At 46.6% G+C, this 24,545-nt stretch overlaps 1 protein-coding gene across 2 annotated transcripts in view; it reads left to right on the top strand.

Moving 5' to 3' along the window:
• The first annotated feature begins 944 nt into the window (after positions 1 to 944).
• septin7a (septin 7a) overlaps positions 945 to 24,545 on the top strand; it is a 47,380-nt gene continuing 23,779 nt past the window's right edge. For both annotated transcript variants that reach the window (XM_056298612.1, XM_056298611.1), the window contains exons 1-2: positions 945 to 1,041; positions 10,230 to 10,336. In XM_056298612.1, coding sequence (XP_056154587.1) covers positions 1,032 to 1,041; positions 10,230 to 10,336 — 117 coding nt within the window. In that variant the 5' untranslated portion in view covers positions 945 to 1,031. The remainder of the gene's footprint in view (positions 1,042 to 10,229; positions 10,337 to 24,545) is intronic.

Genomic DNA, 24,545 nt, shown 5'->3' with positions numbered 1-24,545 from the left:
AACCTGGATGTGTGCTGGTCGCTGCACTAGCGCCTCCTCTGGTCGGTCGGGGCGCCTGTTCGGGGGGGAGGGGGAACTGGGAGGAATAGCGTGCTCCTCTCACGCGCTACGTCCCCCTGGTGAAACTCCTCACTGTCAGGTGAAAAGAAGCGGCTGGTGACTCCACATGTATGGGAGGAGGCATCTGGTAGTCTGCAGCCCTCCCCGGATCAGCAGAGGGGGTGGAGCAGCGACCGGGACGGCTCGGAAGAGTGGGGTAATTGGCCAAGTACAATTGGGGAGAAAAAGGGGGCAAATCCAAAAAAATAAATAAATCCCTCTCAGTCATCACTTATGACCCGCTAGACGTGTGTGGCGGTGTCTGTATCTACAGAGACCTGTCCTTCCTTTCTTATTGTGCCGTGTACGGGACGTTTCTGGGTGTTAACCTTTGGGCAGCGGGATTCTCTAAAAACGTAGCAACCAGGTGCCAGATTGAGATCGTAAGCACACATCCAAGAGGAATTTACGACTGGCCGACACAGCACTAAAAAAACGCAGGTAATAGCAAGGCGAAACGCCAAGCGGACGAAATTCCTTCCAAAACGAGAGTGAATCTGGGGCTGTCTTTCACCTGCTGGCGAGCACTGAAGGAGAGGATGGGGATGAAGAGCGATGCGGAGTTGGCCTGTACACTGGTATTTGTTCTGGCAACTGTGGTCAGGGGGCGTGTCCTTCTGGTGTCGTTGAGCTGGGGGGTCGGGCCAACTTTAAATGTTGTGTTTACAAACCGCAACCAATATCTACTCCTCGTTCAGCCTTTAGCCATTTTGGATCGATTTGAAAGGCCGGTGGTGGCTGTTGGAGCACAAAATAGACACACAGATCTTTTTATTAATTTGCTTTTGCTGCCCAGCTTTGATTTTAATGTATCAGTCATGTTCCGTTTTGCTTCACAGCAACACAAAAACTTGGAGGGCTATGTGGGCTTCGCAAATCTTCCCAACCAAGTGTACAGGAAGTCTGTGAAGCGAGGCTTTGAATTCACACTCATGGTTGTGGGTAAGTACTGCTTTTGTAATATATTTTACTATTTTACTTTATTTTCCTGGGCGGCATGGTGGCGCAGTGGTTAGCGCGGTTGCCTCACAGCAAGAAGGTCCTGGGTTCAAGCTTCAGGGTAGTCCGGTCTTGGGGGTTGTCCGGGGTTGTCCTCTGTGTGGAGTTTGCATGTTGTCTGCGTGGGTTTCGTCCCACAGTCCAAAGACATGTAGGTCAGGTGAATCAGCCGTACTAAATTGTCCCTAGGTGTGTGTGTCGGCCCTGTGGTGGTCTGGCGGCCTGCCGCCCAATGGCTGCTGGGATAGGCTCCAGCATCCCCGCGACCCTGAGAGCAGGATAAGTGGTTTGGATAATGGATGGATGTATTACTGTTTGTATTTGTTGCTTAGTATTGTTTAAATCCGTGAACATCTTCTAAAAGACTAGGATTAGGCTAGGCTACATCTCATTCTGTCTTTTCTGTGTACAGTGGGTCTCACATAGTCTGAGACCACGTGGGAAAATGCTTGTATTTTGCGTTCTTTTTGCATTTAATACATTTTTCATTACAAATGATACTATCAGGTTAACAATTTGATTGAAAAGTTGAAGCTTTGAAACATTAATTTCAGAATACCTTAGTATTTGGTATGCCCCCTTTTGCTTTAATGACAGCATGCACTCAAGCTGGCATGGACTCTACAAGTTTTTGCAAAACCTGATGATCCATGTTGTCCCAGCATGACCTGACAACGCTCCAAAGCTTGTGATGACGCAGAACACTTGGCTTTCTCAGTCTCCAAGTGCCCCATAAATGTTCTGTGGCACTGAGGTCAGGTGACTTTTGAGGAAAGTCCATGACAGTCAACACTCCTTGGTCTTCTTTGGTGCTCAAGTAGTTCTTGCAAAGCTTTGAGGTGTGTTTGGGGTCATTACACTGCTGCAGTGTGACTCCTTCTCCACAATGATCCATGGGTCCATGGAATAATGGAGTGGTACTTCTCCTTTGTCAGGGTGTAGTCAGGTGTCCAACTCCAGAGTAGACGAAGTAGACAGAGTAGACAAAGCACCACCAGACTAGAATATTCCCACCACCATGTTTGACTGTTGGTTTGATACACTGTGGTATCAGTTTCTCTCCTGTTATGTCCTCACATACACCCTTCTGTGACTGCCATGAATCTCAAACTTGGAGTCATCAGTAAGTAGGTCTTTTTCAAGTGATCCACTGTGAAATGCTGGTATTTCTTAAGGCCCTGACACACCAGGTTGGCCATTGGGCAATGTCAGGCCGTCGGTGAGCGTCTGTGACCCTAGTTTTTGCGGTGTGTCCCACACCATCGGCACTAGTTGGACCCCTGTCGGCAGCTTTTCGGCCGATTCATCACGTTGAATTGGCGGAGCCCGTCAGTGAGAGAAATCCCTCTGATTGGCTGTTAAGTTTAGTGAATCAGTGCAGAACATACATGCTAGTCGGCCGTCAGCTGTAGTCTTTGCGGTGTGTTAAAGTGCTACTTTTTGGCCCAGACAACAGGCGACAAGAGGTGACGCAACAGTTGGCCTTCATCACTACTAGTAGGTTGGGTGTGTCTGGGCCCTTAGCCCATGCCAAGCATTCACTCTTCCCCTTCCTGAGAAGTGCTTTAGAGACTGCTACTTGTCCTTTGAGATCACTAGCCCCCCCCCTTTTTTTCCCCACCCAATTGTGCTTGGCCAATTACCCCACTCTTCCGAGCTGTCCTGGTCGCTACTCCACCCCCTCTGCCGATCCGGGAGGGCTGCAGACTACTACATGTCTCCTCTGATACATGTGGAGTCGCCAGCCGCTTCTTTTCACCTGACAGTGAGGAGTTTCACCAGTGGGACGTAGCACGTGGGATGATCACGCTATTCCCCCCCAGTTACCCCTCCCCCCGAACAGACACCCCGACTGACCAGAGGAGGCCCTAGTGCAGCGACCAGGACACATGCCCACATCTGGCTTCCCACCCACAGACACGGCCAATTGTGTCTGTAGGGACGCCCGACCAAGCTGGAGGTAACACGAGGATTGGAACCGGCGATCCCCGTGTTGGTAGGCAGCAGAATAGACCGCTTCGCTACCCAGACTCCCAGACAGCCTTCTTTTGACAGTAGTTTTGCTGATTGGAGTCTTGTGTTCTTTACATAGGAAATTCTGTATGTGTAATGAAGTTGCTTTTCTATCTCTCAGTGAACAAAGCTTGTTGCGTTGATGGTCTGATGATGCGGTCATGTTTGGTCTGCCTGATCGTGCTTTGGATACTGATCCAGTTTCAACAAAGCATTCTGCCCCCTTAAAAACCTTCAGTCTAGCTGTGATTTGATGCTGGAAAAATACCCTCTTTGCTTAGAATAGCAATCTGACTTGGGACACTTGTACTTAGTTCTGATGCCATGTGTCCCACTATCACAGCGCTGCTGAGCAGGTCCAAGTTGAACTTTTCTGCTTACTGGCCAGGGTGACCGATAGATGAAACAGTGTACTGGCCAGACAGATTTTGTACCAGCCAAAAAATATAAATAAATTGCTTTTTACTATTGCATTTTGCGATTATTACTATTTAGCATGTCATCTTTGTCTCGTACCTGATTCTCAGTCAGTATTATATTAGTGTGCAGTCATAGCAGTAACACTAACTGTATGCAGAAATATTACTTTATCTGTTTCAACACTAAAGTGTAACTCATTTAAATGAATAAATTAAGTGGTGTTCACATGTAACTGCAAGAAGGATCATCTATTAAGGAGTTTAAGTTAAGTTTAAGTTTAATGAACATTAACAAGTAAAAATAAGTAACACACACAACACAAGGCATCCATCCATTATCCAAGCCACTTATCCTAACCTGGGTTGTGGGAATAATAAGTCATAGTTCCTATTAATGTTTCAGAGTCAGAGTTCATATTAATATTTTAGGGTCATAGTTCGTATGAATGTCTTGATGCACGCTCAATAATCCAGGTAAGGAAATCAAGAAAGGTGAATCAGTTCATCTGGACACGTTTATTGACAGTAATGTTTCACCATCATCTAAGTGACTTCTTCAGTCTCAGCTGACTGCAGGTGTCCCCACCCTTATAAACAATACAGCGACTGCAGGTGTCCCACCCTCATAAAGAATGCAGTGACTGCAGGTGTCCCACCCTTCTAAACAATACAGTGACTGCAGGTGTCCCCACCCTTCTAAACAATACAGTGACTGCGGGTGTCCCCACCCTTCTAAACAATACAGTGACTGCAGGTGTCCCACCCTCATAAAGAATGCAGTGACTGCAGGTGTCCCACCCTCATAAACAATACAGGGACTGCAGGTGTCCCACCCTTCTAAACAATACAGTGACTGCAGGTGTCCCACCCTCATAAACAATACAGTGACTGCGGGTGTCCCCACCCTCATAAACAATACAGTGACTGCAGGTACCCCCACCCTTATAAACAATACAGTGACTGCAGGTGTCCCACCCTCATAAACAATACAGTGACTGCAGGTGTCCCACCCTCATAAACAATACAGCGACTGCAGGTGTCCCCACCCTCATAAACAATACAGTGACTGCAGGTGTCCCACCCTCATAAACAATACAGCGACTGCAGGTGTCCCCACCCTCATAAACAATACAGTGACTGCAGGTGTCCCACCCTTATAAACAATACAGCGACTGCAGGTGTCCCCACCCTCATAAACAATACAGTGACTGTAGGTGTCCCACCCTCATAAACAATACAGTGACTGCAGGTGTCCCCACCCTTCTAAAGAATACAGTGACTGCAGGTGTCCCCACCCTCATAAACAATACAGTGACTGCAGGTGTCCCACCCTTATAAACAATACAGTGGCATAACCACCAAAAACAATGACCAGTTTCATATGCGAATATGGGCGTGACCATTAACTAGAGTTTCAATGGCCATGTGTGCTATTCACAGAGGATTTGGGAATAGTTACAATCACAGCATTGTAAGATGGTGACAGATGTACTCTTACCCCCCCCCCCTTCACATAGATGGCCTCTTTGACTCCCTGTTCAAAGCAGCTTTCCTCCCTACCAAGGATGTGCACATCCTCATCCTTGATGGCCACTCTTTCAAGGATATAAAGTTGAATTTATCTATATGAATTTATCTATATATGAGAATCGAGAGAATCACTGCGAATCACCACCTTAACTTGATGGAGGGGTTTGTATGTCCCGGTGATCCTGGGAGCTGTGTTGTCGGAGGTAATAGCTCCTGGTAGGGTCTCCCGAGGGAAATTGGTCTCAGGGGAGGGGCCAGACTAAGAGCGATTCACAGGAAACCCATTGAAACAACACCAGCAGCGCTACAGCACCTCGCCCGGAAAAGGGAAACCGAGGCCCCCTCCTGGAGCCAGACCTCGGAAGGGAGCTTGCCGGCAAGTGTCTGTGGCCAGGCCTTGGCCCATGGGGCCCGGTCAGGCCCAGCCCGAAAAAATAGCATGGAGCCACCAACCTCTGGACCCACCACACGTGGGGATGAGCATTGGGGTAGGGTGCAACGCAGGCAGGGCGGCAGGCAAAGGCCCCCGGGGACCAGGGCGTGCCGACTTCCGGCATCACAGATTGGTCCTCGGTATATGGAAAAAAAATCCTCAAATGATAATTTCCAGGTTTACATGAAAATATCACAGGTTTGCGACGTGATCTCAGACTTTTGGACCCAACTGTATAGAAATCTGTTTACATTTATGTACCCAGCAATATTGAATCTTACACAAACATCACCCCAATAAGTGCTGTCTGCTGAAATTATTATGAATAGGTTGTAGTTGAGTTGCAGAACTTGCATGTCATGTGAGGCTCTGGGAAACCATATTTAAAACAAATGTTTTCCATTCAACAATGCAGACAGGGACCTCTCCATTAAGTAAGTGTGTGTGTGTGTGTGTGTGTGTGTGTGTGTGTGTGTGTGTGTGTGTGTGTGTGTGTGTGTGTGTCAGAGAGAGACTGTGAGTGGGAGGCAGTTGTCTCTGATTCCATTCATGCAGCCAAGGACTGTGAGCTGCAGTTGGGAGAGGCTCTCACATGCATGTCGGGCCCCCTCATTCTGTGCTGCAGAGGTCCTGCTCAGAGGCACCTATACAGGAAGCCACTCCAAATGCCAGTGTGAGGTCACTTCCTGTCCCCCTTGACTTCCAGTGTCTACCTGCCTCCAGGGCATGGGGAGGAAAGTCTACAGCCTTGGCATTCCAGCCTTCGGCATTCATGTGGTCAGGCCCTAAACACACCCCTCCCCCCCATGTGTACTCTCAGGAAAGAGGTGTTTATAACTGTTATATGGCAATTTTGTGAGCAGCATGTAATTAGAATAGCAGGGTAATTGGCAAAGTCTAGCGCTTGTCATGGTGGAGGAGATGAGGCGTCAGATAGCATATGCGTGCTGTCTAAGTGAGTTCTCTGTTGTGCAGGGGAGGGTTGCTTCACACTGGAGACAGGGAGGACCTCATTTTTGGCAGGTTGCAAAATGTTCTGCAGTATTTCTTCTTGCCGTTTGAAATGTGCCGCAGAAGGGAAGAAGTTTCTCAGGCCTTACTGGTAATGGGCTAGTGAAAGTGAGCCATTTGTTAATCCAAGTCAGTATTTAAAAATGATTTACACTCAGGCAGGCGCTGATCCTGATGTTGGCCAGGACAGCTGTTGCTCATTATGTCAGGGCCTGGTTGATGCAGTTTTGGATGTCATGGTGTATTTCCCTTTGGAAAGAATGTCCCCATGCAAATTCCAGTGCTTTTCAGGAAATCTCTGGGATACGGCACCCATAGGTTGTGTTTGAAGGAAACCGACGTCTTTGCCAACCTATCCGTAACGCTTTTGTCATGCTCAAGGCTTGTTAAATTTTTATAGTCTTTTGCATCTTTTAAAGGGAGTTTCCCCGTCATAACAGTAGGCAGTGAAGGGAAAATGATTACCTTCAGACTGTACCATTGTACATGTAGGCCGACAGAATTTTTCCCTCTCGCATGAACAGACCACTTTTCATTTTACTGGCGTATTTTTCTTTGCCCTGGTATATTCAAAGCACTGTCAAATGAATTAACATGAGGGGGTTCTCACCCTGCAAACCAAGCTTTTCCTGATTCCCCTCCACCAGCCTCTTGCATGCAGTGGGAAGTTCCTTTTGAATAAGCTCCTATGGTTTACACAGCTGCTGGAAATTTCCTTTAAAGGAAGTTTGCTGGCTGCTGAAAAAGCCAACAAGCAAGTCGACGGACCTTGGCTTTGGTGGGCTCAGCCCAGCGTGAGTGGCCCTCCCCTGGTGCCAGATTTGGGACGGCCGGCTAGATGACATTGAATGAGTTCATTGTTTGGCCCTGTGCAGTACCCACGCCTGGTACCGTGACGCTCACCACTGGAGGAGAACCGCCATCTTTTTGTCTCAATATGAAGTGATGGGCAAACCGGGTATTTTTATTTCAATTCTCAATTCACCCATGTGCAATGGGGTGGGGGGGGGGGGGTGAAATTGGCAATGCACATACTTTATTTTTGTTGAATGGTGCAGCAACTCAATACAGAGGCTATACCTAAGGTAAAGAGCCACACCTGATGCTTTGCATAGATTGCTTGTCTTTCTGCTGGTCTGGCCTGCTGGAGCTGTGTGGACTGTAAATGCTGCGCTATCATCAAGTGCTAATTATCATCTCTTTACAAATACCCAGAGTTCATTCTGACTACATTATAACAATGATTCCTCCCAAGAATGCCCCCCCCCTTTTTTTTTTTTTTGACAAATGAGCAACCACAGCTCTGGCATCTTGTGTGTGTGTGTGTGTGTGTGTGTGTGTGTGTGTGTGTGTGTGTGTGTTTTTAATCACTCCACCACTACATCCCTCATGATAGCACCAATTTAGATGTTAAGATGAGCAGTGCTCTGGCTCTTGTACAGCCACAGCGCCTCCTCTCCAATCACCGGGTGTAGCTGGACCGAGGTCAGCTCCGTTGAGAATATGCAAGCAGTTGATCAAATTGTGTGTTTACACATGCAAATCTTTTCAGCTTTTTGTTTCCCTAATTCAAGCGGACGTTTCTAAGATGCATATATTTCATTCACTGTTTGCACAAGACCACGATCCCATTATTTGCTAGCCTTCAGTGAAGGCGCTCCATACCCGTTCGGCCATGGAAAAATATGAGGGCGCACATATTTCTTCATATGACCACTGAAGCATTTTTGTCAGAATTGCAAGATCACTGTGGCTCTGGCTTTGTGGGGGAAAAAAAAAAGATTTTGATGAAGTGAGCCGAGCGAATGATATTTTCTTACCCGGGCTCATCCTTCTGACTCTTCCTCTCCTTCTCATCTCCCTCCTCCTCCATCTCTCTCTCTCTCTCTGTCTCTGTCTCTCTCTCGCTTGCTCACTCGCTCACGCTCATATGACGATGTTGGACAGAGCCACTTATAAAGGTCAGGGGCGACTAAGTGTCCCCATAATATGCCAGGCGAGTGCCAGCCTCTTCTCATACACGTCTGACTTTGTTCGGAGGGTCCTCATGTCATTAGGCCTTGCTCCCTGACCTTGCCAGGCACACTGTTGATGTTGTCAGATCGCTGCTGGCGAACATCAGCAACCAACAGTCGCTTCTGATGTGGGAAGATGGCTGCGCGAATTCGCGTTTGCAGTGGCCTCACCCAGTGCCGGTGTCGGAAAATGGCGGCATGAATTCACATTTGTGGCGGCCTCACCCAGTACCGTCCATGTCTTTGTCCACATCTGCGTCTAAGTTTTGTCTTCGTTCGATGGCTGGGAGAGCTGGTGCGGGATTGGCTGGGAGAGCGGGGCAGGCTAAGCTAACTGCTAGCCCATGCAGACCGGCAGTTCCGATAACACCAAGGACGGTCTGGCGACGGCCTCACCTGGCGTTGACTGTGGTGTTTTAGTGTCATCATGAGGAGTTGGGGGTAGATGTGTCGAGGGTGTCTGGCTGGGAGAGCTTGGTTTGCTGCATCCAGTGGGCCTGGGGACCACGGCCCCTGCCTGGAGCTGCGCCCGAGCAGGAAATGCCAAGGGCGGTCTGACAAAACGTGGAAGTGGGGCAGGCTAAGCTAACTGCTAGCCCATGCAGTTCCGACAGTCATCCTGCCTGGCATTCGTTCCCTTGGACAGTGATTTTTTGTTTTTTGTTTAGTGTGGATATGTGTGTTAGTTTGGATATGTGTGTTCTCGTAGTTTTTGGATGTAGTTCTTGATGTTTCTGTGTTTGTGTTGTACTGCTGTGGGCTGGGGGAAATAGCATTTCGTTTCATTTCATGTGCGCAACAAGTGCATGAAGTGAAATGACAAATAAAGTGTTCCCGATTCCAACAGCGAGCGTCAGAGGCCGGTCCAAAGTGCCTCATCCCTGGATTTGGGTACAAGTAAGGGCTACAGGCGTAGCCATGAGCAGTGGACTGTCTCATAGAAAAGAAAAGACGTTAGAGCTTAACCTATTCTGGCAGTCTGAAGCTCTGTCTCTTGTTAAATTCAAATTGTGATGATCCGCACCGACACCCCATCAGTTCTGGTGTCCCACACAATGATGTGCTGGAAAAATCTAGAGTACAGTGCCCGAGAGATGACCAGCACATGTGCCGTCATTGTTTGCTCGTGCTCCTTTGTTAAGTGAAAAGATAATGATAACAGCGTTAGTCCAGAGTCTTCCTTTCCTTCCTGCTGACCTCCAATTCGATTCCTGAAAAGCAGACAGGAAAAGAATTTAGGACAGAAATTTCATCATCGCTGTCTCTCTCTTCCGCTCATGTCAAAGCTTGTCTGTTTAAAAAAAAGGATGTCAAGGGGAAGAACTTCCTGATAGCAAAGTTTGGAACTTGAAACATGCAGAGAATTCTAAATGGCGAAGGAGTAGTTTGGTATCTGATCTGATACAGGTCTGACACAGATCTGATACAGGTCTGACACAGGTCTGCAGACTGCCGTGTCGACGTGCCGTTAAGTGTGGAAATGGAGTTGAGAAAACTGATCTAAAATGCATCCTTTGAAATGAATGCCCTTTTCTCTCCCCCCTTCTATCTTTTCTCTCTCTCTCTCTCTCTCTCTCTCTCTCTCTCTCTCTCTCTCTCTCTCTCTCTCTCTCTCTCTCTCTCTCTCTCTCTCTCTCTCTCTCTCTCTCTCTCTCTCTCTCTCTCTCTCTCTCCCTCTCTCTCTCCCTCTCTCTCTCCCTCATATTTCAGGGGAATCTGGGCTTGGGAAGTCGACGCTGATCAACTCTCTCTTCCTGACTGACTTGTACTCCCCTGAATACCCTGGTCCCTCCCACAGAATCAAAAAGACTGTACAGGTAAAAGGCTTCACTTGCTCCAGCACTCTCCCAAACACATTTTTAGCCTCCTTTTTTAGTGTATTTCTACACGATCAGTAATGTCTTCCTCTTGTCAGGAAATGGCTTTTTTTTCATCTAAATAGGAGAAACGACGACCTCTTTCAGCGTAGCAGGTGGGGTGGAATAGAGCAGGGTTTCCCAACCCAGTCCTCAAAGACCCCCTGCCCTGCAGATTTTCTTTGTAAATCTACATTAGTAGGCCTGCTTGTACTTACTCAGCCAATCCTATTGTAACACTTACTTCTGCCAGGCGTGCCAGATCGAGCATGATGAAGTACTAATTGATTGAGAAACTACAAGCAGAACTGCCTGTGCAGGGTTGCAGTGAAAGTCTGCAGGGCAGGGGGTACCTGAGTTGGGAAACACTGGAACTGACAACTGATCCCTAAGATTTATTTTCCCCTGCTAAATCTTACCCATTGTTTGCCCGGATGCACAATGGTTATGAGCTTATCTGTGTAATTTGGCTACACTTAGTTACCTTCACTATGATACTGATCAGATGAGCTGTTGGTGCCTGGGGGCGCTGTCACTCAGGTGTGCCCTCTTTGCTTCTCCAAGTCTTGCAGCATGACACAAGTCAATAAAATAGTTATTGTATGACATCTTGTTTTGTGAGGCGGTTTCTGGTAGCTGGTGCCACCCATGTGTGAGACAATAAAACCGGTTCATCTCCTTTAACAAGCAGAATGGTTGCCAACGGATACAGTACTGTAACTTCAGACTACATTTGAATGATGTTGGTGGTCACGTCTGTCTTGTATTAGAATAGTCGCTCACTTTCATATACTGTCTGCATACCATAACTATAAGGTTGCTCTTGCAGCTATAGCCTATACATCTAGATGAGTGGTTTTCAATCCAGTTCCTAGTACCTTCAGTACTGATGGTTTTTTATTCTGCCGGGTATTTCGCCACATTCTCCAGTTGTTCCAGCCTCCAGTCAGGGAGGTTTTAGACCTGGAACAATGGTGAATATACGTAACCAGTCCCTCCAGGATTTTGCGGGCTTTTTTGGGGTTGTTGCAGCCTAAAATGCTTGATTTCGCAGCAGCTTTTCTAAAAAATATCAATGCATCTTGCGATGTTTTTAGCCGTTTTGTTTTTGTTTTTTTGCGGTGAAATTGTGGGAGAAAGTGATAATTGCAATAATAGTTGCAATTTTTTTTTTTGTAAAATCCATTAAAAGTCGAAGGCAACTTGTTCCAGTGTGAATAAAACCGCACTTCTCTGAGTGTTATAAGTAACCTTACCAAAAAAGGCTCAGTGTACACAAATTTTAACAAAATATGCTTTATTTGTAGATGAAGAAGTACACCTTGGGGGTCTTCCACAAAGCAGCAAACAGGCTTAAAAGTTAAAGGGCACATAACCTCACCGCTAACCATGCACACTGAATCTAACTCGCCTTGATTCTTTCCACGCTTGCAGTAGATCTGGACGCAACGGACTCTGTCACGGTTTGTCTTGTCTGTTGTCCACGCGTTTCAGCCATTCTCCGGGTGTGTTTTGCGGTAGAAAGTGCTTGTCAATCGATGACTTTCGTTTGTGTTCCACCACAACGTTGCATGTGGTGCAGTTTACCCCCGCTTTCGTGCAGAACGTCAGGGAATTGCCTGCACGGTCTTTGGCAGTAATTTAGTTGGTAAATGTGAGATGTTCGTGGCCCACATGTCTGCACCTTCACAACCAGAAACAAGGAAACGAGTTTGGTGACATATGGCTCAATGGGTTGTGCCGGGGATTGCTATGATTGCTGAAACTCACGGGAAACTACGACGATTGGTCAAATTTGCGGAAAGGTTGCGGTGATTGGACAAAACTGCAAGGTCGCGCAGAATTCACTGGGATGGGCTGAATTTACGTTAACTGTTGCGATTGCGACATCGCAAAATCCTGAAGGCACTGGTTAACTAACTGGCAGAATAGAAAACTAGCAAGACCTGTGGTACCTGAGGACCCAGTTGAGAACCACTGCTCCAGATCATTTCATTAAAAGCCAAGTCCTATAGTTTCCTCATTTGAGGGACAAAGGAACTAAACAACAGTAAAGGGACACACGGTCTACCTTATACCTGTTGGTGCTTAAGTCAAATGAAAGAAATTTGAATGTCAGACACAACACCCACAGCTTCCACAAAGTCCATTTCAGTCCAGTCCAGGTTTTGTCTGATTAGTGATGGTTTTAGAGGGTTGTTTCTGTGTTTGCTGACTATGTGGGCGTTCAGTGCTCATGTTTTCTAAAGCTGGGATGTCCAAGTTCATAACAGCAAAGGGGACAAATTCTGTTGAAGGATGTCACTGGAGGAGGGGAGTGATTTAACTGCAACTAGGGTCGGCTTTCTCTTAATGTGGAGGAAAGGCTCGTGAGACGTGTCTTGAGCTCTGCTTGACACTTTGCCTGGAGCGTCACTAAGCCTCATCCTTTACAGCTAATATTCCCAGGCAGCAGCAGCAGCAGACTCTGCTCAGTTTATGGACCACAGCTAACAAATTGCACCTGACCTGAGGCTGAACTTCTGCTCTGCTGGCTCAGAGAGATTAAGGGAAGAGCATGACTCCATTAATGGAAGATACGACCCTGAAAGGAGCTCCCTGTTGCTTTTATTTATCCCCCGATAAGGGCTCTACAACATTTTATCAGATGCAAATTTCTATGTAGAGGACAAGCCACTTATATGGCTTTAGTGGTTTTGTAGGTGGCATGAAAACTTTGAATCAAAATAAAAGTAACAAAGATACATCTTTTTGCAATTGCTGGCAATGAGGTGTATCAAGGGTGGGGGTCCCAATGGTTTACAACTGACTCCCACCCTTTACGCTCCTCAGGCCTTCATAAGTCATTTAAAGGCCGGCTGTGGGAATAAACTGGACTCTCAGTATTGGTGTGGGTTCTCAGTCTGAGAGCGTGATGCCCTTCCCTCCGAGCCCTCAGTGGACCACACCATCACCCTGCTGACTAGGCAGGCTGGGGTGTCACACTGTATGTAGGAAAGAAACGAGATGGGTAGTGACGATTAGCCAGATGTGGTTGTATGATGCAGACAGTGTTGAGGTGTAAGCATGTATGGATCAAGTGGGGAATAGAAACCAGATCATTTTATTGACTCATACTGGAAGAGAATGAGTGTGTGGGTCTCCTCTGCTCCTGCCCGAATTAATACAGAGTAGCTGAAATTATTAGATCATTTATTTATTTAAATAAATATATATTATAAATCTTAATAGAAGTAATAATTATAATATAATATAATTATATATATATGATATATTATGTACTGTATAATACACAATATTTAATTTAATAAATTTTATATTTACTTTATGAATTTATATTTAATGTATAATATATAAATTATATGCAGTATATTATATGTAAATGTATAATAATATAATTATAATATAATAATTTATTATACATATAAATATTTATTTATTTATGAAATGATTAGATTAAATGAAATGATCTTATAAAAGCTATTGCTACCAACTGAAAGGCTGAGACGATTTGTGATTTTGATTTTGATTTTATTATCATGAGGATGTGGGTGCTATGTACAGTTATGCTTTGGAGGGAAACCCTGTGCGTGTGTGTGTGTGTGTGTGTGTGTGTGTGTGTGTGTGTGTGCAGAATGAACTGAGGAGGGAGTGTAAACATAGTATTTCTGTTTCTGTGCTTCTGTGTAGTGTTTGGTAGCAGGGTTACGTGACTCAGCAGCTGTGGATGGTGACAACGTACGACCTTGTCCCTTCTGCGGCTCAGTGGTTTTAAACATTACATCACCACAACATAGTGCTGTTAATGTAAATGATTAAAAACTGCTATCACTGGTAAACTGTGAGTTGTGCTTAGGATTGCTTGCTTTCTTGGTGGGGGCTGGTGTTTTGCATAGCTGATTACTGCATGGTCTGATGTACGAAGGTATTCTCCAGGCCATGTCTCACTAATCTTATTGGGTGTTGGCGAGACCGCTTCAGGTTCTGAATGTTCTGAGAACTCATCTGTTGATCACTGGTCTAATGAGTTCTGGAATGACTGAACCTTTCAAGTGTGCAAGATTACCAAAAATGTGTAATTGTGTTGGCTAAGAGCCATCTAAATTGATTTACCGGCCGTGCCCGGTGCTGGTACTGTCTGACCTTTGCTTTGCCTCTCGATGACAGTGGACCTCATTCAGCTCTTTTCAAGTGCCAGTGCCGGGCATCGGCCTGTATGGAAGTAGTAAACAGCCTGGGAAGAGTTTGGCTCCTGGCGTTGGGGATGGGGATGGGTGTGCTTGCTGCATGCAGCTCCAAACAAAGAGCTTCCTGTGGTGATGGAGCGAGTGATAAAACATGCCACTCTTATCAGCATTCACTTGAGCTGCTCTGCCTTACGCCAGTAGCTCACTTCTTTCACTCCCCCGTAAGACTGATGTCTTCTTATGACATTATGACAGCCAGCACACAACTGTCCACTCACTGATTATTATTATCATAAACATTATTATTGTTATTATTATGGGTTGGGCCTAAAATCTACCCACACGGTGAACATCCCCGGTCAGATTCGTCAGCGCTCTAAAGAGGCTGTAGGTAAGAATGCATGGAAACTAGTCTGGAAGCTGTGTTTACAAAGGCTTGTTCAGACCAGTGTTGTTAAATTCGACCAGCATACTTGTCCAAGGTGTCAGGCAGATGGCTCCGGCGTGGGCCATCAGGTTTTTGGCTGGCTGGCTTCCCTCATGTGCCAGGGTATTTAGCTGCCTGTAACTACTGTGAGTCAGTCGACCACACTGCTTTAAACCACCTGGGAGACTTGGCCACAGCACACGATGAGACTGTAAGCTGGTGTTAATTAAATAGGGCACGATAAAGGTGAAGGTTTAGATTTTAATGGCTGATCCTGCATCGAGCCTGTGTGCAAGAATCCCGTTTGTTGCTGCTCTCAGCATGCAAACATCAAAACAGTCAAAGGGTGGTATTCACACTACAACAAAGATGCTTTTACGACAAATAACTTTTTTTATCCCCCCCCCCCCCCCATTTTGCTTGGACATACCCCACTCTTCCGACCCGTCTCAATCACTGCTCCGCCCCCACTGTTAATCGGGGGGGGGGGGGGCTGCAGACTACTACGTGCCTCCTCCGATACATGTGGAGTCGCCAGCCGCTTCTTTTCACCTGACAGTGAGGAGTTTCACCAGTGGAACGTAGCGCGTGGGAGGATCACGCTATTCCCCCGGTTCCCCCTCCCCCCTGAACAGGCGCCCTGACCGACCAGAGGAGGCGCTGGTGCAGCGACCAGAACACACACACACACACACACACACACACACACACACACACCGGACCAAGCCGGAGGTAACGGGGATTCGACCCGACGATCCCCGTGTTAGTAGGCAATGGAATAGACCGCTGTGCTACCCGGATACCCCACAAGAAATAACACTTTATCAGAAATTCGTTTTTTTTCCCCTTATGTTCAAAAATATTGACCTCTAATGCAGACATTGAATTGTAGGGCTGATGTGTTGACGATACTTCCAGACAGGCCTCATGCCTGCTCAATTCCTCCCCTCCGTGAACACATTCTTGCATATTTGGACTTGTAAGTGCCTTTTGATGTGTGAAAGATGATACTGCCTCCAACAGAAACACCCAGCTGGCTCCCCCCCCCCCTCCGCCTGCAGTCAGTAGGTGATTTACCTGTTTAGTCTGAGCTGCTGTACAGCAGAGCAGCCGTATGTTCAGGGGCTTCCCCCAACTTGCTCCCTGTGATGTACTGCTTTGCTCTCTGGTGCGGTTAAATCTCTTCTAATCCCCAGCAACACAGCGAGGGGTTCTGTCTGCTCCCACCTCACAGCCACCGCCCGTTTGTTTACCAACCCATCACACCTCCTCAGCTCTTACTTCAGGTCTACAAGAGATTAGGCTGCTGCGTGTGCATGTGTGCGCACGCTCATGTGTGAGTTTTTCTGCCACCTTCAGCTGCCTCACCATGTTTTTAGTAGGGGTGGTGGGACGAGTCACAAATCTCACGGTTCGATACGTCTCACGATTCAGGGCTCACAATTTCGATTCAGTACGACACGGTGGATGTCTTGGTAAGCAAGAGTCAAAACACCACTGCAGTTCTACACTTTTCATTTATTTTAAGGATCAGGCCTAACATTTTGGTATTACCAAGGCACCTAGTCAAACGTAATGCACGTGCAAAAGTTCGAACAACATTTTGTACCATCTTTTCTTGTTGTGTTGTTGCTTTACTTGAAAACTTTAAAAACTACTAGAACGACCAAGGTGGTCATTTGGACCGTTTTTCAAAGTTTAATGACGTGTTCTTTTTTTGCCTTTCTCGTTTTATAGGCCTTGTTATGTTTGTTAGATTAGCAGTATGTTTTGTTTTTTAAGTTTTGTTTTTCAGGTATTACTTCCGACATGTCTGGGTACAGACGCCATTTCAGATGCACCATGACTACCACCAAGGCGCTGCAGTATGTACAGGCATTGGTCGGCGGCCATTTTAAATTGTTTGAAAAACAGTATTGTAACGATCATGGATGTGTAAATTCGGTAGCCCGTTGGCTAACGGGTCGGACCCTTTAGTCAACTGCTTAATGTAGTCACCCGTGGTGCTGGAGACCCGGGTTTGCGTCCTGGCTGCGGCGGTTCCCGGCTGCCCCCTGAATTCGTTACAGTATTAAAGTTATTAAAGTGTAAATTCTAGTGTCAGTCATTTCCTAATAACATGTGTAATGCATTAACATCTCAAGTGGGTATTTATCTTGACAGAATATAGTTTAAAACGAGCGGTGGTTAGGCAGGAGTGAAATCCTGGTCATTGTAGTGTTAATAACACACGATCTCATGAGATGGGGAGCGTCTCGAACCGCGAAGGCCGTATCGAACGATTCGGAATTCAATCCAGTGTCGTCCCACCCCTACTTTTGACTCAGGGCATATTCAGAGAAGCTCCTGATGAAACTATGCATCACATCCCAGACGGGGATTTGGAGAAGTGAGATGTATGACGGGAAGTTTGGTCATCGAGCAGAGAAGTGAAGACGAAGGACGGAGATCTTTTTTTTTCTCACACATGCTGCCTCAAGGAACCACAAACTAATTACATTTGAATAAGTGTGGTTGTTTCTCGGTAATGTGAGAGCTATGTGATGAAGCCCAGTGGAATTCTGTGTGTAATGAAAACCATCCCTCTCATTTGGAGGGCTGAGGAGGAGGATGAGCAGGAGGGCAGATAATGGGTTTTTTATTGGGGTGATGGATCCAGGCAGATGTTTCTGTTCTTGACAGTTAGTAAGGCAAGCTGAATAGAGACTATTGGGACTACATGGACAGGGACTTGGGCATTAGCCTAAGGCAAATGATCAGTTTTGTGCAGCCCTGTTGCATAAATAGGCTAGCTACTTCTACATTAAGGATGTCCAACCTTTGTTAATGATTCTACTGCTATTTCAGTGGAAGTTTGAATTTTTCTAGAATTTGCTGGTCAGCAGTCGACATATTGCTCAGTCTTCTGACATTCCACAAGAGATGTACCTTATTCTATATATTGATGTCTGTTCTTCTACTATGTATTTCATTATTACCCCACTAATGATGACACCATCTGGGGCGTCCGCATGGCGTAGCGGTCTATTCCGTTGCCTACCAAGTCAAGTCAATTTTATTTGCATAGCCCAATATCACAAACATGGGGATCACTGGTTTGAATCCCCATGTTACCTCCGGCTTGGTCGGGCATCCCTACAGACATAATTGGCTGTGTCTGCAAGTGGGAAGCCGGATGTGTGTATGTGTGTGTGTGTGTTCTGGTCGCTACACTAGCGCCTCCTCTGGTTGGTCGGGGCGCCTGTTCGGGGGGGGGGGGCTGGGGGGGATAGTGTGATCCTCCCATGCGCTACGTCCCCCTGGTGAAACTCCTCACTGTGAAGTGAAAAGAAGCGGCTGGTGACTCCACATGTATCGGAGAAGGCATGTGGTAGTCTGCAGCCCTCCCTGGATCGGCAGAGGGGGTGGAGCAGCGGCCGGGATGGCTCGGAAGAGTGGGGTAACTGGCCGGGCACAACTGGGGAGAAAAAGGGGAACATTTGTAGTCTGCAGCCCTCCCTGGATCGGCAGAGGGGGTGGAGCAGCGGCCGGGACGGCTCGGAAGAGTGGGGTAATTGGCCGGGTACAATTGGGGAGAAAAAGGGGAACATTTCAAAAAGGAAAAAATAAATAAATTACTAATAAAGACGGGATTCTGTTTAATGCTTCAACATTTCAATGCTTTTCGATCATTTTAGATTTTTTCTTAAGGTGTTTTTACATTCTTGCAGATTATCATCATCAAAATTAATTTTTGGATCAAGAGTTTACTCTTTTCAGGAGCCGATTAAGGCTGTCATTATTCTGGTGTTAATGTCTTCAAGCCAGCCAGCTGAACCTTGCTCTGCTGTTCCTCATTACTGCATGAGCCCAATCGCTGCAGTCAGAGGCTGAGTCCGAATGTCCACCCTCTGGACTTGCGGACTTCAGTTGTACGCACTGTGACGTGTTCACTGTCATCACGTCAAGTCTGCGAGGGTGCAAGACTGCACAGCCTTGAGTCTGTTTCACTCACTGCTGTGGAAATGTTTGACAGACGACAATTATGTACACGGTGATCGCTGCAGCACTCGCCCATGTGATTGTTGTACACAATACCAGAGGCCAAGGGTTGTTTTAGCCTGTATCTCCTTAGGTTCTCCCATTTCTTTTTGGCTTGCTCACTCAACACAAGACCATGTAGCTTCATTTCATTGAGAATTTTTCTGGGAAGAATCCACAATATTCCACAACAGAACAAGATGTAATTCTACCGAAATGGATATTTAATGTTCTTGTGATAAGCATTATGAAATATGTGCTGCAAAGTCATGCACGGCTTTTATAGGGTAGGCTGCAACAATAAAATACATTTTGATTACCTCTATAGCCTATGCATCTACATATTTCTGTATCATGATGTGCTTGAATATTATTTCTGGCCTACGTGACTCAAAGTTTCGATACAGTATTTGTTTTTATTGTTTTTCACAAACATAATAAGTTTGTTTTGCTTTTTTAGTCGACAATTGTCACAACATCATGTCCGTATTACATGGAATTGTCATGTCAAGACAAGTCAAGAAGGTTTTATTTGTCCCCAGAGGGGCAATTGTTGTGTAGCAGCGTCAACATTTAAACACACAAACACTCCATAGAACACACAAGGCAAATACATACAAATAACTACAACATGTAGTGAGGAGAACGAAGCCAACGAAAAGCAATGTAACAGTAAACAGTGTTAACAGTGTTTATCAAGGTGGAGCTGGTGTTACTTTGTGGGTAATTAAATCAGTTAAGTCCGGTGAAGTCTGCACCCCAAGTGGACTCTGGAAGTCTGCAGAAAGTCCACTTGAGGCCCCTTCCTGCTTCCAGTTTGGAAAGATGGTGACGCGAATTCACATTTGCAGCGGCCTCACCCAGTACTGTCCATGCAGTGTCTTTGTCCACGTCTGCGTCTAAGTTTGTCTTCATTTGATGGCTGGGAGAGCTTGGTCTGCTGCATCCTGTGGGCGCAGGGACCACAGCCCTGCCTAGAGCTGTGCCTGAAGAGGAAACACCGAGAGCAGTCTGACAGGACGCGGAAGCGGGGCAGGCTAAGCTAACTGCTAGCCCATGCAGACCAGCAGTTCTGATTACACCGAGGGCGGTCTGGCAGCAGCCTCGCCCGGCCTTGACTGTGTTTTTAGTGAGAGAGCTGGTGCTGGATCGGATAGGAGAGCTTGGTCTGCTGCGTCCTGTTGGCCCCGGTACCACGGCCTTGCCCGGAGCTGCACCCGAGGGCAGTCTAACAGGACACGGAAGTGGGGCAGGCTAAGCTAACTGCTAGCCCACGCAGACTGGCAGTTCCAATAACACCAAGGGTGGTTTGGCGGCGGCCTCACCTGGCATTGACTGTGGTGTTTTTGATGTCATCATATGGAGTGCGGGGAGGTGTGTCAAGGGTGTCTGGCTGGGAGAGCTGGCACTGGATCACGCTGGATCGGCTGGGAGAGCTTGGTCTGCTGTGTCCGGTGGGCCCTAAGAACACGGCCCCTGCCTGGAGCTGCGCCTGAAAAGGAAACACCGAGGGCGGTCTGACAGGATGCGAAGGCAGGGCAGGCTAAGCTAACTGCTAGCCCATGCAGACCAGCAGTTTGAACAGTCATCCTGCCTAGCTTTCGTTCCCTTGGACTGTGATTTGTTTTAATTTGGATATATGTGTTCTAGTAGTTTTTGCATGTGTTTTTTCTTTGTGTTGCACTCCTGTGGGCTTGGGGAAACGGTATTTCATTTCATGTACATGAAATAAAATGACCAATAAAGTGTTCCCGATTCTTTGTTGATTGGATGAATTGTGGATTTGGACAGCCCTCAGCACTCGCAGTCTTCACGGGAACGGACCCGCAAAGTCTGTGAGTCTGCAATTGGGTGAAATCCGGACATTTGGACTCAGCCAACCTGTTTCTTCAGCAGACATGTCAGAGGTCTGACTCATCTTGTTATGAGAGAGACTGCAGGATTCTTTGCGGCTTTAAGTCAGCAGTACTCTATCTCAAGCATCCAGTGTAGCATGTATTTTGTAGTACCATCTCTAATTTATCCCACACAGGGGGAGTCTCGCATGCTTGCTTGTTTTCTTCAGTTTAGCATCACAATAATTTTTTTCACAAGCATTTTCTCTTTAATGCTTTTGTACTCTTGGGTTACTGGTGAGTGAAGGGTCATGTCAGTCTTGCATGTTGCTTCAGTGGTGTACTGAGGAAATGAGACTTGTACATCCACAATTCACAATATAAGACTTGAGCATTTACACTGAATGCTGAAAGTATGCAAGCACTTGTTTTTCAGCTTAAAAAGGGGGTGTAGTAAAGGATATAAAGGGGTGTAGATGTAGAGGACAGTGATGGAGGTGTTCATGTATACAGGATATAAAGGGGTTTAGATATAGAGGACAGTGATGGAGGTGTCCATGTATAAAGGGGTGTAGATGTAGAGGACAGTGATGGAGGTGTCCATGTATAAAGGATATAAAAAGGTGTAGATGTAGAGGACAGTGACGGAAGAGTCCATGTATGAAGGATCTAAAGGGGTGTAGATGTAGAGGACAGTGATGGAGGTGTCCATGTATGAAAGATCTCAAGGGGTGTAGATGTAGAGGACAGTGATGGAGGTGTCCATGTATAAAGGATATAAAAGGGTGTAGCTGTAGAGGACAGTGGTGGAGGTGTCCATGTATAAAGGTTATAAAGGGATGTAGATGTAGTGGAGGTGTCCATGTATAAAGGGGTGTAGATGCAGAGGACAATGATGGAGGTGTCCATGTATAAAGGATATAAAGGGGTGTAGCTGTAGAGGACAGTGATGGTGGTGTCCACGTATGAAGGATCTAAAGGGGTGTAGATGCAGAGGACATTGATGGAGGTGTCCATGTATAAAGGATCTAAAGGGGTGTAGATGTAGAGGACGGTGATGGTGGTGTCCATGTATACAGGATCTAAAGGGGTGTAGATGTAGAGGACAGTGATGGAGGTTTGGGTTAGACTGAAGGTGTCAGTGTTGTAGAGGAACATCTCGTCCCGGCTTCCCACAGGTCTACCCAGGGAGTTTGGTTGCTAACAGCTGTGTTGCCGTTCTACTCGCCTCATATTTTATCGGTGTTTAGCACCGCACCTCACATGTGTCACCTGGGTGTCACCATCTCTGATGCCCCCACATCAAGGGGTTGATCGTAATGTGCGTTGTCCCCTGAAAGTAAGAAAAGGCATATTTTCTCCCTCATAGCGGCTGCAGGAAGCGGTCCTGTTTTTTTTTTTTATCACCAGGGCAACCAGTTTTATCACTCCAGAGCCGTACTGACATTTTTTTCAGCTCAAAAATGTATGTTAAAAAAAAGTTGTATAACCGTTTTATAAACCACCCACAAACTCTCCAGTCTCTCTGTCCAACCAGTAGTCGGCCTTGAAGGTCAGAGGTCAAGTTAAAGACACCTGGGCAGTGATGTAATACTGATGGAGTCTTGTTTGGGGGACGGGGAAGTCGTGGGAATCGTGGCCAGCGAAGAGGGACTTTTCGGGAGACTCCATGTTACAGCAGTGTGTGATGAATGTGCAGGTCAGCGTTTCCAAATTGACAATTAGGCTGCCAGCCGGGGGCAGTTAGCTGGGGCGTGGGGTGAGTGAGTGTGTGCATTGTCGCAATTTAGTGCAGCTTCAATCCAATTTGCTTTATTGGCACGGCAAAAAGTTGCATTTGTTTTGCCAAAGCACAGTCCACACAAGTGTTACAGTACATGAACATCCATCCATCCATCCATGACCCAAACCGCTTATCCTGCTGCCAGGGTGGCGGGGATGCTGGAGCCTCTCCCAGTGACTACCAAACACTGACGGAAAGACTAGCTGCTGAAATTAAAACGGCAATAAACAGATAATAACAGCAGTGGTAGTAATAATAATAGTAATAATAACACTGACAGTAATATTAACATAGATCAGAAATTCTAGAAAAGGTGGTTTGAAGTTCAGTGTGTCTGTTTTGTTTTTTGTGTGTGTGTGATGAAAAAATATAGGTACAAAATGCTGAAGTTGTTATAGAGTTGTTTTTTTTGCGCCCCCCTTTTTTTTTGCCCCCGCCCCCTTTTTTTTTCTCTCTCCCCAATTGTATCCGGCCAATCACCCCACTCTTCCGAGCCATCCCGGTCGCTGCTCCACCCCCTCTGCCGGTCCGGGGAGGGCTGCAGACTACCACATGCCTCCTTTGATACATGTGGAGTCGCCAGCCACTTCTTTTCACCTGACAGTGAGGAGTTTCACCAGGGGGACGTAACGCGTGGGACGATCACGCTATTCCCCCCAGTTCCCCCTCCCCCCAAACAGACGCCCCGACCGACCAGAGGAGGCGCTAGTGCAGGGAGCAGGACACATACCCACATCCAGCTTCCCTCCCGCAGACACAGCCAATTGTGTCTGTAGGCACGCCCGACCAAGCCGGAGGCAACACGGGGATTCAAACCGGCGATCCCCATGTTGGTGGGCAACAGAATAGACCGCTCTGCTACCCGGATTTAGGTTTTAATGTGGAGCTGTCTCACCCTCTCTCCCTCTGGTTGTGGCTTTCAGTTACAAACCTGCAGCGACAGGCGCTGGCGTCCTCGCTCAAGACCACTGCGAGCTTGTGCTCGACAAACGTGTCAGATGTCGACATGACTGATGTTACTTGTTCAGGTTGTTTTGTCTGCTGTTTGTGCGTTTTTCTTTTTTATTGTAAGTTAAAGTGCAACTCTGTGTCCATCTGCCCCGTCTCACTATGAGAGCACACAGGCACTGCTGTATGGGGGGCAGCTTTTCCTCTGTCTGTATGTTTCACTGGCTAGACTGTGGTCACTGACTATGTTCTGGTTCAGGATGTTTCTCTGCTTTGTGTCTCTGACAGAGGAGGTACTCTGCCAGTTGGTCTTTTTTGTTTGGGGCCGGAGAACAGCTGAGTTTGTTTTGCATCTTGGTTTGATTTTCCCGACGTTCCAGACTTTTTCAGTTCATTTAACACCAGAACGACTTTCAAAGTTTAATAACGTTGTGTAAAAAAAAAAGAAAAAGATACAGACCTGCCGCTCCCTGGATGCCCCTAAAATTGCACATATTTGCATTAAAATCAGTTTTAGATCAATTGCACAAAAAAAGTTGTAAGATCTTCCTAAAAGGACCATGAGGGGGGGGGGACCGCTCGTGATATACGCGTCATTGTGCGCGTTATGTGACTATTTATGACGTGTGTTGGTGGCGTCATTTCCTTCGTGAAGTTCGTTGCTGTGTCCTAGAAACACACTAGCGTCCTCCAGTGCAGAGAAATAGTCTAAACTTGATGTGTGATTATGTCCAACATGTCTGGTTACAGACGCGGTTACAGACGCACCATCATTACCACCGAGGCACTGCAGTATTTACAGGCGTTGGACAGCGGCCAGTTTAAATTGTTTGAAAAATAGTATTAAAGTTGTTAAAATGTTAATTTTGGTGTCAGTTAGTTTCATAACAAACATACTAACATATGTAATGCATTAATATCTCAAACTGGGTATTGATCTTGACAGGATATAGAGTTTAAAAACCGGCGG

The sequence above is a fragment of the Lampris incognitus genome, chromosome 18, assembly GCF_029633865.1.
Source record: "Lampris incognitus isolate fLamInc1 chromosome 18, fLamInc1.hap2, whole genome shotgun sequence".
Lineage (NCBI taxonomy): Eukaryota > Metazoa > Chordata > Actinopteri > Lampriformes > Lampridae > Lampris > Lampris incognitus.
This window is presented reverse-complemented; position numbering and strand designations above follow the sequence as displayed.